This window comes from Anas acuta, chromosome 12 (assembly GCF_963932015.1).
Source record: "Anas acuta chromosome 12, bAnaAcu1.1, whole genome shotgun sequence".
NCBI lineage: Eukaryota > Metazoa > Chordata > Aves > Anseriformes > Anatidae > Anas > Anas acuta.
Window position 1 is genome coordinate 19,184,995 of NC_088990.1, and position 13,868 is coordinate 19,198,862.

General features: G+C 34.5%; 1 protein-coding gene across 6 annotated transcripts in view; it reads left to right on the plus strand.

Moving 5' to 3' along the window:
* The window catches only part of WDR72 (WD repeat domain 72), a 124,900-nt gene that overhangs the window by 9,207 nt on the left and 101,825 nt on the right, over positions 1-13,868 (plus strand). For 4 of the 6 annotated variants that reach the window (XM_068695264.1, XM_068695263.1, XM_068695266.1 and 1 more), the window contains 8 exons: positions 1,087-1,193; positions 3,997-4,075; positions 6,921-7,092; positions 7,627-7,703; positions 8,724-8,843; positions 11,136-11,281; positions 11,625-11,721; positions 13,442-13,583. In XM_068695264.1, the coding sequence (XP_068551365.1) occupies positions 1,087-1,193; positions 3,997-4,075; positions 6,921-7,092; positions 7,627-7,703; positions 8,724-8,843; positions 11,136-11,281; positions 11,625-11,721; positions 13,442-13,583 (940 nt within the window). Of the gene's footprint in view, positions 1-1,086; positions 1,194-3,996; positions 4,076-6,920; positions 7,093-7,626; positions 7,704-8,723; positions 8,844-11,135; positions 11,282-11,624; positions 11,722-13,441; positions 13,584-13,868 lie in introns of those variants that run through there. The other 2 variants (XM_068695268.1, XM_068695267.1) reach the window with 2 other exon arrangements.

Below are 13,868 nucleotides of genomic sequence, written 5' to 3' on the forward strand. Positions count from 1 at the left end.
GTTTGTGTCTGCCAAATTGATGGATTGGAGTTTTCTCTTTTATTACCAACAGTGGAATTATCCATACTCTTGCACTTAAATTAATTATTAAAGAGTGTGAGACTTGTTGTAGGAAACTCATGAAGCAAAGTTATAAATGTTGAAATACCTATATGAATAACCTGTTATTTGTGGACTTCAGAAAACTTTTCATAGATGATCATTGACCTGTATAATTATAATTTGAAATTGTGCTGTGAGTTCTGCTTTAACTCACATTAATATAAAATATATGCTACTATTTTAATTCATATCCTGTGAAGTGTCTTTCTTTAAACCAATTGATGACTGTGACCTAACATTTCAGGATTAAACACCTATTTATAAAAAAAAAAAAGCTCTCTACCAAGTTAATGGAAAAACTTGTAAAAAGATGGAAGTAGTAAGATGAAATATTGCAAATACATATTTTTGGTATAATTAAGCTGCAAACCTACTGGCTTATTGCTACTCTTTCACATTTATTTTCCTCAAAATGGAATGGAGTCAAAGCAATTCTAAGTTTTGACTGTGTTCCTAGAGGGATGGCTTTGTTTTAGATTTTGACATCATCTGAGCTCAAGTATGGCTTGAAACTTTAGGTGTTTTTTGTTTTTTAATGGGGCTACCTCTTTCCTTTAAGATGACCATTTAGTGAAGCTAATCAGAATCAAAGGGGTTACTGAAACATATTAAGCACATTCTTAAGAGTTTTGCTATATCAGTTCCCTACTTCGCTTTTGCCGTTTTTGCTGTATGTAGTACTGCAAGGGCCAGAGTTTCTGTACATTACCAGTTGTATTACATTTGACACTCTGTATTCACTGTAGTCTTGAAATTGTTTCTTCTGAAGAATTTACAAACACTGTACTTCATACTGCCAGAGTGCAAACTGCATAGTCTTTGCACATTTCTGTGCATCCCAGAAACATCATTAAAGAATGCAAGAATATAGAACACATTGTCACTTACTGATAACATCTACAAGTAGTATCTCTATTTTTTAGATCTTTGTAGCTTATACAGAAAATGCTCTGTTTAAGTTAAACCATTGTATTATTCTCCTAGATTTCATCTAAAGAAATTCTCTTTGGCCATACTGCTTCTGTAACTTGTTTGGCAAAAGCAAGAGAATTTGAGAAACAACCATACGTAGTAAGTGCTACTGAAAATGGGTAGGTAACTGAATCCTCAATTATTCATTTCCTGAATCAAGAAATGTATGGCACATATAGGTCAGATTCTGCATTTAGCAAAGGGTCTTTAATCCACTTCCTCTATGCTATGAAAAGGATAACATTTAGTTATGATAATGACTATATTTATCATATGATAGGCTAACTGGGAGCCAGTGTCTTGGACAGCAGAAGGGCTTGCCAGTTTCAGGTATCTAGTTAGTGGTCAGGAGAATGAGGGTCAGCTAGGCTCCATTCAAATGGAGAATCCCAACCTGCAGCAGGGAATCAAGATGCTTAAAATTTTCAGTATTTTAGTGTTTCCTTCCTGAGTTCAGTCTCAAGAACAGAATTGGTAAAGGAGGCTCACATACTATGTCCAGTTTATGCTTGCTCAGTGACCAAATCTGACTAGCTATTTTGGAGCATGTCCTTCTAGAAGCTCCTGATCTTGCAGATTCTCTACTATGTTTGTAGTGACTTGGCCCACCACTTGAGTCAAACTAATTTCTCCAGTGTTTGCAGGGTAACATTTGAGTCTTTTTTTCCTCTGAATATTTGATAATCCTTTCAGCTGGAATTTGAAGCCCATCTGTTCAGGCTTTCAGCTTTTGAAAGCAGTTAGCTTATTACTTCCTTATGGGTTGTTCTTAAATAAATTTGTCTTGCTACTTAATACAGTTCCCTTCTCATATTAGGTTCATCTTTTCCATTTAACAGGACAGCTTTAAAACATCTTCCCATTATGAGCTCCTCTCAATTGCCCTTCTTCAAGTTACATTTTTCATCATCCTAAGGGTACTACTTTACCATTGGAAGGCTTGTTTCTTTTCCAGCCATCACCAGCTGCTAGGATCTAATTCTCTCAGTATTTGATTTACAGGAAGAGGATAACTGAACAAACTGGTTTGGGCTTCTGAACCCAAAACCGCTTACTTTTATCTTCCCAGTGGGATGGTCTAACCTGTAAAGACTGCAGAAAGGGAGATAAGTCTACAGAACTTTTTTTTTATTGACCTCTTACAATTCTAATCAAAGATTCAGAGATGAAACTATTTTTCATCCTAATTTTGAAGTTCTGTTAGTGCAGTGTTATTTCCAGATCATATTGGGAGAAAATACATGTATACTGTGTTCACAAAAAAACTGGGATAAAACATGTTAAGAAACAAACAAGACTTCTTTTGCTATAGGTATGCTGTGAAGAAAGAAGTTCATATTCTGAAGGTTCTGCATCTGAACATATCATTGGGCTTGCTTGGAATGGATATTGGTAGTACTAGTCTTCAGGCCCCTTTAAATGTGTACTTTCTACCAAATTATACCTTACCTTTCATCTGTACTGAATACAGGCAAAGCATCTATCACTGCTTACTGGAAGGTTGCAGTGTCAAGTTGAGATAATTACCAACAGTAAGCTTCATCTTCAGGAGATGTGGAGTCTGTCCAACTGTACTGTCTGGCCTGTGAATCATTCAGTTCTCTCCCACTTTCAACCCTCCATCTCCTTCGATTGAGGAAATTGTGTGGAAGATGTTTGTTTCCCCCCAGCCTAAATCCTATGTCGGTATCTTGAGTGTTTCTGTAACTGACTTATTCCAGAAGGATGAATATCAGACACTTTCTCTTTCTAATATGCAAATGTTGAGATCAATCCATAATGATTCAGAGTCTTTCACTGATGTGAACAAAATTTCACTTTGTCTGCATGTAGTATGCCCTGTAGGACAGGGTTATCAACATGTTACATTACTTGTCCCTTGTGGTACAAAAAGTAAATTAAGTGCAACATACAGAAGCTGAAGTTATATTCCAGTCTAATATGTGCATGTTTGCATGTATGGATAGCAGTGTAGCTGAAGTGGTAAAGTTAAATTTCATATTCTGATATCACCAAGAAGAAATTCATTGCTTTAAAGTGACTAATAGTGTGAGAATTAAATTATGACTTTTTGGTCTACAGATTGATACACTGTATAGGTATAGATTATACTCTTCCCATTTAATTGAAAAATGTAAATTAAGTAATATTCTTAATTTCTCAAACTGTGAATGTTGGTGTGTAGAATAAAATGCAAGTCATTGAGTTTTTCTGATATATTAAAATATTTTTTCATAATGTGTTCAAGTCCTCTTACAGAAAATGTCTTAAAGTATAATTAGAGAAATCATAAAATGACACAACATTTAAATTGATTATGTTTCTGTTGTACTCTGATTTCAAAGCATGCTGAATATCTTGATGAAGACTAGCTAGTGAGTCTTTCTCAAACATTACTCTTAAATGCAACTAAGTGCAGCTGTAATTGTTGCAGATATTCACGCTGTAAAGACAGTTCAGGAACAGCCTCACGGTGGCACTATTTAGTCTTAACAGAATGCATCAGTTCCCCTCGATGCCTGTTCTGCAGCAGCATTCAGTTTTTGTTTTTCAAAACGCGTGGTTTAAGTTCAGTGAAATGAATCATTTTCAGGAGGATGTCATTCCAACGAATGATAGTTACAGTGACACTTTGACGAGCTGTAATGGCAGTATACCTACAATTTCTTGTAGACAAGAGTTAGCCTTAAAGTCAGGTTTGCTGTGAGGTAGCAGGGTATAATTACCAAAACAAAAAGAAACAGATACTGTATGTCATCCCCCGCTAATGACCACAACATTTTCTTACCCAGTAATCTGTAACAAAAAGCCCCATGAACGATCAGACTGCACTTAAGTACAGCACTAAAGAAAAACTTGGTGCAAAATTATTCCAGCCAATTGAGTGGAAATGACAGAGTAATATGAAATTGTTTTTGGCAGGGAGATGTGTGTTTGGAATGTCGCTAGTGGACAGTGCATTGAGAACACAAAGCTTCCTTATAGGCACACAGCAATCTATGTAAGTATAGCAACTTTGTAACTTTTCATGGAATGTCTGTTCATTACAAGAGGAGTTTGCTTTATTAACGTGATTTTTCAGAAGCATAGTTTTAAACATAGCTAAAATAGACTTCAAAGAAAATTTGTTGCATTAGCTTTGTTATTTTTCCTTTTGACCTTCTTCTAAGAAAATAACTAGAATTTATGTTCATCTGTATTCATTATTCAAATTAAACTGATTTTAAGCCACAGATGTCTAGAATGCCATGTCACTTAATGTATTATAAAGCTTGGTCATCAGGTAAATGCCACTGTCTTGTAATCTTTACTTTTGTCCTGTGTTAAAATGGCATGGGAACTTCAGGTTTAATGTTAGTTTTTGATGTATTTTTGAATTACATGCAATCAAAGCAAATACAGTGAGCCAGTTTGCATAAGATCTTATTTTCAAACACATCTGAGAGGTTTTGATGCTTAATTGCTATCTTCTAAAAGACTGCTTCCAAAAATGTACTTTCATTGCAGAATTGAGGGGCAGATTACAGAGTATTTTTTTTCAGAGGCCAAACTGCTTTAAATCTTTCTTCAGATGATCCCAAGTTTTTGGCTTTAACTGTATCAGGTACACTAAATATCCAGATATTGGAGTATGAGGGTGTTTAAAATGTGTGTGTGCACAGGTATTATTTAGGAGCCCAGCATGTGTGAATTCGATTCAGAGAGATGTATTTATTTCTGAAAGTATTAATAAGAGAACTTGGGATTTCTTGGTTAATTAAAATGCTGCTTATATTCAGTGAGGAAGTCTGTGGTGGAACTAAGTTTGCAAATGTTGAAAATCTGAGACCTCACTGAGTTCTCATGTGACTCTTAAACTATGGGTGAATTCAGCATTCACATTCTGCTAATCTTCCAGCAGACACTGTTTTCATGTCGATGTTTTGGTTGATGTGACAAACTCAAACATAACTGTCAAAGATAAAGGGAAGAAGGAAAAGCTTAGGTAAACTACCAAATAAAAAATATAGATAAATCACATCTTAAAAATGTATACATTTATTTATATGTGCACCAATATGTGTATGTATAAACAGCGTAAAAAGCTATTCCTCTAATTTGTATGTGTCTGTAATAAAGCATATATGATTTTGTTTGTACGTACACACCATATTAATGCCCCCAGTTATGTAATTGAAGCACAGTATGATCGGTGTGTTGCTTAATTAGATCTTAATAGTGAGTTATGGAGAAGTTTGCAAAGAAACAGACAGATCTGGCCTAGCTGATTATCTGATAATCTGTGTCCTTTTGTGATGATCAGAAACAGAAGCTTAATTCTTATCCTTCAAGTAGGAGAAACAAGTACTTCAGAAGTATTACTTCTCTATTAAGAGGTGAGAAGTCTACTTATGGCTAGATAATTATTTTTCATCGATAGCATTGACAATATGGCTAAAAGAAAATATGAATATCTAAGAAAACTTTAATAGGAAAGAAAATAATGTGACTAGAACAAAGTTATTCTTAAAATTCAATTTTCAAGTATTAGTAATAGCTTACTTGTTTTGCTGTAGGTCTTTTTCTTCCTTTAAAGAATAGCTGTGTGTGGCATAGTAGGACCTGAAAAAGAATAGTCTCATACAGAATGTAATTGCCTGGGAAATGTAGTGCATACTCTTTGATAACATCACTGTCCTAAAATGTTGCTTTTAGTTAATGCTATCCTATTTAGTGTTTCCTTTTGTTCAACTTAGGTGGTTCTGGTGTAAATTGCAAATATCAAACAGTACAAACAATATTTGCAGTTTGAAATGAAACTTAACACCAGGGTCAACTCCTAACCATTTGTGGGACCAGCAGTGTGGAATCTCTTCTTAGAGGACTGGCTATACACATATTCCTGTTCTAGCCTAGTTTAAGAGTACCAGTTACGAAAGTTTCCTATTTCTAAACACTTTTTCTTCTGATTATTTATTTCTGTGACAATAGTTATCCTCTTCTCACTTATTTATCTTTTTGGTTTTAGACTTCCATTATTTAACCGATAGTCTGAGAATTATCTAGCTAAAATTAGTAGAGAGGATTTTAAACAAAAGGCAAAAACTCTGTTATTAGATATTTATCTCTGACTACATGATAACATCATTAAAAAACGAGAGCTTGAAAGCTTTTTTACATGCTATTGCTTATGTATTTATAACAATTCTGTACAATTATAAACAGATATAACATGAAATGCAAATATGCTTGCACATAAGACACCTCACAAAAAAATCTTCATAATTACTCTGCACCTTTGTCATCTGTTCTCAAGTACTTTTCTGTGTGTGTTTCTTCTATTTTCTTTTTAAGAAAGAATTGTTCTTTTGAACACCAAAGCAATTAGTGTCATACTGAATAATATCTCAGAGCAGAAATTATTTCTGAAAAATAATTGAGAATTCAATATGAATCCTCTGTGTTTTTTACCTGATTTTTTTCCCATGTCCTTATGTACCTCTTGGTGATGGAAATTTGATCTCATCTCCCTCCGAACACTATCTCAGATAAATAAGTAGCAAATTCCTTAGCAATTTATAATTAGAACTAACACCTTAATTGTTTTCAAAAATCCTAGTAGGCAGGGCAGATAACACTTTTAATATTAAGTACCTCTTTTAATATATGTCTATTGAATTGTTGTAAATATATGTGGAACACTTGTATCATAGGCAAAATGGTGTATTGACTCATGCTGTGTGCTATATATTTTTAGTAATTCTTTGATTGTTAAATAAAAATTCAAGTATGATATGCTTAATGTAAAAAATATGCATGCACACTTACATAGCTCTGTATGCTGATGCTTCTTTCCATTTGCACAGTACTACCATTGCTCATTCCGAATGACAGGTGAAGGCTGGCTTCTTTGTTGTGGAGAATATCAAGATGTTCTTATTATTGATGCTAAAACTTTGGGTGTTCTGCACACTTTGTCTTCTCAGTCTTCTGATTGGATAAATTGTATGTGTATTGTTCACTCTGCAAGAATTCAAGGTATATGTTATATATGTATTTATGTAAGTCAATTTACATAATATTTTTTGTATAGATAGTAGAATTTTAGATTTACAAATATCTAATGCTTTGCAGAGCAGTTATGTACAGGATGTTAATATTTCATTGTTGATACCTTAAAAGGTGTTTACATACTTTTAATGCTGGTCATGTTTCATTCAGTATCTTTCTTAAAGGAAAAACAAATGGTCTCTACAATAGTAAGCAACTCATTACTTTAATGTGTAATTACAAATTAATTTGGTAATATCAGGGAAATTTTTGGGTGTTGAACTCCTATTTTATCTTCTATTGGAACATATCTATAAAGCAAAATAGTTATTCACTATTTGCTTGTATGCTTTGTATTTCAATGTGCAAATTAGTTGTTTAATATTTCATTTAAACAGTACCCTGCAGAATCCATCAGGTTTAGTACCGTGTACAACACCGTTGTCTATACCAAGGTTCTCCTTTGGTGTTAGGCACTGTTTGGACTTGGTTTCAAATTGTCTCACTGTTGCCTTTTGACAGAAGACTCGTTGGTTGCAGTGTCTATAACTGGAGTTCTGAAAGTATGGGAGCTATCTTCATCTCTGACTAGCATACAGGTCAGTTTGTATGAGCTATGAAATGATAATTGGAACAATAAAAAAAATACAGTAATATCCTCAAGTGAGGGATGTACTGAAACAAAGCACAATGAGTGAGAATCTTTTGGACGTGCATTAAACCAGATTGATTAGTATTGTTTGTGTCCATGATGAAGATGTTAGTCCTCACTAGGTTTCAAAAAAAAAAAATCTGAGAAAAAAAAATCCCCCTATTGCAATTTAAAATTATTTGAGCCACTGGACAGCTCTTAAATTGATGCAGCAGTCTTCTACCCAGGCTTCACATCTTTCCATATTCTGTGGTGCAGAAGCTGTAATGGTTTTCTACTGTCTCAATAATGTCACTCAATTCTTGGAACCTTTTCATTCCTTTAAACTAAAAGCTCTTTTAAAACGTACTCTTTGTATGTCCTCTTCATTGTTGCTTTTTCTCAAGATGGTCCTCTAGTCTTTCTTCTATTTTTTTATTATACTGTCTTCATTTGGAAAACTATAACTGTGTCATGACCTATTTGTCCATCTTCAAACTCACTTATTCTCTTCAATTTTATGTTAATATCAATAGCTGTCACTTGACATGCACAGGTGCTAGAATTGGAATACAATGGTTTGGTTTGGATGACTGGGAATGCAGAATATTCTTTAGCTATTTTGAATCTGATAATATCATTCTATGGGTGGTTGTAGCTATTTTTTGACTGAAGAATACTTAGCATATATTCATGGCAGCAGGTTCAATCCATAACCTGCCTTTAGTTCTTTTCCATGCTCATTATCACTTAAAGTGAGATCAAGATCTGAGCCATGCAGAATGTCTTCTGGTTACACAGTACTTGTGAAGCCTACTGCACAGTACTCATGAACGTTGTTCTCTTATTACAGTTTTAATCAATAATATGTTGTTATATGCTTTGAAAATACATGTCAAATAAACATTGAAAAAATGTTTTCTATTCTAAAAGTAAAACTATCTGGAATAATTTGCTTGTCTTTTTTTTTTCCTTTTGTGCTGTGAAGGAGAGGCAAGATGTATGTGAAAAGGAATCAAAATCTCTGGACTGTTTAAACTGTCAAGCAATACGGTTTTGCACTTACACAGAAAGGCTCCTTCTAGTTGTGTCCTCCATATGCTGGCAGGTATGTTGTTGAGTCTTATTCTTTTTTAATTTTATTAGTAACTTTGAAAAGCTTATTAATTCGTCCATGAAAATACTACTTTTCTTCAAGTTAAAATGCTAACTAATGGTCAGATGTGTGCTGTCCTCTCTCCTGTTATTTTAACTGCCTTACTGAGTTGAAGTGTTTATTTTTAATTAAAGTATTTCTGCTTTAAAAGTTTGACATGAAATATACTTACTATCCCATCAATTTCAAGTATTATTCACACTTAAAGAATGGGGTATATTATGGCCTTCTCAGCAGTGCATCTCAAAAGGAGACAAACACATACTAGAAGGACATGGAATTAGAATGAGTCCAGAGGAGGGCCACAAAGATGATTAAGGGGCTCGAGCACCTCTCCAGCCTGCAGAAAAGGAGGGTTGTTCAGCCTGCAGGGAAGAAGGATCTGGGGGAACCTTATTACAACCTGCCAGTACCTAAAGGGGAGCCTACAGGAAAGCTGAAGAGAGACTCAGACATGTTATCAGGGAGTGTAGTGGTAGGGCAAAGAGTAATGGTTTTAAACTAAAAGAATAGATTTAGATTAGATATTAAAGAATTTCTTCCTTCTGAGGGTGGTGAGGCACTGGAACAGGTTGCTGAGAGAATCAGTGGCTGTACCATTCCTGGAAGAGTTTAAGGCTGATATGGATGGGGCTTTGAGCAACCTGATCTAGTAAAAGGTGTCCCTATGGCAGGGGTATTGGAATTATATGATCTTTAAGGTCCCTTCCAATCCAAGTGACTCTATGGTTCAAGAAATTGCATATGAAATGTTTAAGTATGTCAGAGGTAACCACAGTCAGCAAGTCCTCAGTAATTAGAAGCCTTTGTTTCATCAGGGCCTCAGTACCTTTAACAGTAGCCAGCAAAAACAAACTGCCCAGACTATCACTTTCTGTTTCAGTTGTAAGAAAACAGATGATTGTGTAGTTACTGAAAATGTAATTTGGTGTTTTAAAAGTTGGTCTGCACCGTGGTGTGAAAACTCAGTATTTTTCACCTTGGTTGTGACTTTCCTCTTGTGCTAATAGCTCAATTATATTAAAGTAAGGACCTGATCCAAGGAGTACTGTCTGATGGGTGGCGTGTGGAACTCACATGCATGTAGACTCGAGTCAGCTTTAACTAATACACTTAGGATATTCTTGAGACTTCTCTTGTGCTATTTAAAGTCTGTACAAAAGCACTGATAAGTTTTCTATATAGAACAGATAGGTTTTATGTGAAATGAAAGTAACATTCATTGTTTTCTATACATTTGTATAACGTTTTCACAAGAGACACATTTCTTGTAACATTTTGATTATACATTTGAGTATTTTACTGCTCGAAGCAGTGGTATAGATGTGTAAGCTGTTTGTTTTAAAATTTTGTCTGTTAACGAACATATAGCTTTAAAGAAAAAGAGAATGTTACTTCTTAATTAGAAAGGCATGTGGTATGTGTTTTAAAGATTCATGTGTGCTTAGTGACTCAATTTATAGTAATGAAAATATAGAGGAAGTTAGCTATGAAGTAGCTCCTATACGAGCAATTCATAGAAAGATTTTAGAATGAGAATTTCTTCAAACTGTTGGAATAAATTATTGAATGTGGCTAAGAGAACTCTGCATGGGGCTATTAGGAACATGCACAAACTTATTCAGTTTGCCTTGCTCATATCCTGTTCTGGTTTAAAATGGCAAGGTCAGAGGAAACAAGCTTTTTTTTTTTTTCCTCATAAGTGGAAAAGCTACAAGAATTATTCCAAGCAAATGGATTTATACATATGTTTTATGTGTATTCTTTACTTTCAATTTGTGTAAAATAAAAATGTTTCCCAAACACAGAAGAAAATCTGTTCTGTTAAAATGTGCTTTGGTTACACTAGCAGTTTCTTGTACAGAATTCTTAAAGAATACCAACAGAGGTATTCAATGTCTATCAGACTTTAGTGTCATATTTGTTACATACTAAATCATTATTTTTAATATTTACTGGTCTGTTAAGTTATATAATAAAAAATGCAAAGCAAAACCTAAACCCTATCTAAAATCTACTAATATACTAGAAGCCTTTAATTTTATTTTTTGTCAGTTCATCTTTCAGATATGTTTTGATTCAGATATTATGGCATTTTGATGGTATAAAAACTGTTTTGTCTTTAGCTTGACTTTGTAGTGAAACTACCTTTTATGTTTTACTTACTGATCCTTTGCACAAAACTAGCTTGAACTAAAATGAGACAGTACTGTTTATATTTTACTGTTTTTTCCTCTCTGTTAGGTTTATGATTATTGTGACTTCTCCTTGCTGTGTACTGAGTTCAGTAAAAGTGGTCAGTGTTTTGCTGGTGGGGAAGTACTAGCAGCTTACAGACTGATCATCTGGACAGAAGATGGTTACAGTTACATCTACCAGCTGCTAAACAGGTGGGCTCAGATGGGAAATTCACACAAAAAGTTCAGGTACAAGATGAACTTTGGGAGGTTTATTATGGAAAATCTCTGCATGTTGCAAATGATCAAAAACCTGAACAAAACCACTTTGGCACTCAAAGATTTACCCTGAATTTGACAGCCCTTAGCCTTTGTTTGACACAGCAGGGGACACAGGAATAAGATTAGCCATGTAGAACTTGGGCAGCTGGTGCTGTGATTTCACAAAGTCGCTTGTAATTGCTTGGTAACTTTTAATTTAATGTGTGGATCTTGGACATTACCATTCTGCTTTCTAAAAATGACTCTTTAAATCTCTTATTTTTAAATTATGCAGTGGGCTTTCTAAAAGCATATATCCTGCAGATGGGAAGGTGCTGAAAGAAACTGTTTATCCTCATTTACTCTGCTTTACTGGTCTGAAGGAAAATAAGGTAAATTCATAAAGGTTTACAGTCAGCTTCAAAATCTACTGTTTGTTTTTAGTAAATTACCAGAATGATCCCTAAAAATTGTTTAAATATCAACGAATCTGAATGTTGTATAAAATGAGTAAGGCATTCCTTCATTTGAACACTTATTTGTAAATTTGGAGATGTTCATAATGTATTGTCTTAATCTCTGGCAATTTTTCACAGAAATCCTGTGTCTTTATCTACAGACTTTTATTCTGTTTTTGTAATACAGGCAGAGCTTTTCTTTAAGTGGTCTAAAATAGCTTTAGATCCTTTTATTTGCGCATCTGTAAATAAAAGCGAGCAAAATGTAAGCAAGTTGTTTCATTCTTGTTCTATTAAGATATGCATGCATGTTTCAGTGAAATTGTGTAAATAGGTTGTTCCCATGTATACCTATCTTAAGCCGAAGGGGTTTGAGTCTATGACACTTTATTTAGAATACTGTTATCTTGAGCCTTCAGAGGCATAATCAAATGCCTAACTTACATTGTGAGCAGACTGACAGTACTCAGAATGCATAAAATACCCACGACTCTTCAGAACTATGGCTTCTGCCTTGAAGAAGCTTCTTTGGTAAGAGAAGAGGAAGAATTAAAGTAGGTGATCTTTACTTCTGTTTAAGAACTTATGATTGGCAGGGTATATCAATTTCAAATTTCCAAGTTACTGCTTGGATGAGTTCACTTAAGCTATTTTGTTTGAAATCTGTATCTTGGTTCACTGTTTTGCCTTGTGTGACCAGAGTGAAATAGGTCAGGAAAAACGGCTGAACAGCTGACAGAAATACTGAACAATGGATAGAAGTTAGGAAGTAGAAAATCTGTGTGGAGGTTTCTTACTTTTGGAAAAATAGAACAAAAATAAATCTAACCCTTCAGCATAGCAACAAAACCAGAATCAAAGCCATTATGAAATTTGTTTGAAATTGGTTTTGGAAGATGTGAGGTTAATTCCTGTAAGCATTGCATTTTTGTATTTGCATAAGAACTCAAGGAAGTCTTTAAACAGTTTCTGAAGATATGCAAGGGAGACTTCTTTTTTTTTTTTTTACTCCTGACTAGAAACACTGTCAAATGTGTGTTTTTCTTAGAAAGCATTTGTACTGCATACTTTTCTGAAACCCGACATTTTCCTTCAGCTGAAGGAAAATAGAACAACTCATGTTACCCTCAACAATCCTTCTGATCTAAAAACAGTTATCCTAACTGGGGAAAGATGCCAAAAGGTCATTTGTCATGGGGGGAGAATAACCAGAAAGCATGCAAATACGAGGGTTACAGTGAAGGAAGGAAAATAATATGTTGACCCCCTCCAAATGTATGTATTTTTAATAATGTCCAATACTATTTTCTTATATTTCTGCTCAAGTATTTACCCTCCTGCATAGATAATTTTTATAGCCAATATGGGGTCTTCACTTAGAGGCAGTGAACCTAGGGATCTCTCCAAGTACGTTTTTCCATTTGAGAAGTAGGTTCAGCCAAAGGTACTGGCAAAGCAGAGGGGCTTGCACCAGACAGAGTAGACCTGGTCCGAGCAGAGCTTAGTGACATCTGAGTGTTCAACCTTTTATTTGTTTTAGATTTCTATGGCTTTTGATGCCAGAAACTTTGAATTTTCAATTAATTATTGCATTATTTGATCAATTCTTCTACAACAGAAAAATGATTTGCTATTGTTTTGGTTTCTTTGGTAGAGTTTTCCTTTTGTTATGGGCTTTCTGAACGAAAGGAAGGAGCCTTTTTATAAGATTCTTTTTTCTGGTGAAGCTTCAGGAAGAATCACTTTGTGGCATGTTCCTGATGTCCCTGCATCAATGTTTGATGGTTCCCCAAAAGGTCTGGAATATCTATACTCTCAGTACAGTCTCTTTAGTTATGTCTTTAAGTCAATTTTCATGAATGCTTATTCTTATGGAAAAAGCTTTAACAGAAAAATTAGTGCTCATCTATATAGTGTGATGATTGCCTCTAATTAGGAGCAACATCAATCAAGAGCGTCCAGGAATGGACACAATTTCTTTGTATAACTGAACAAATCTCCCTATTTCCACCTGTCCATAAACACATCTTTACTAAACATCATCAAAATTTGCTTAGCTGATCCTACTTGTGGCTTTTCAT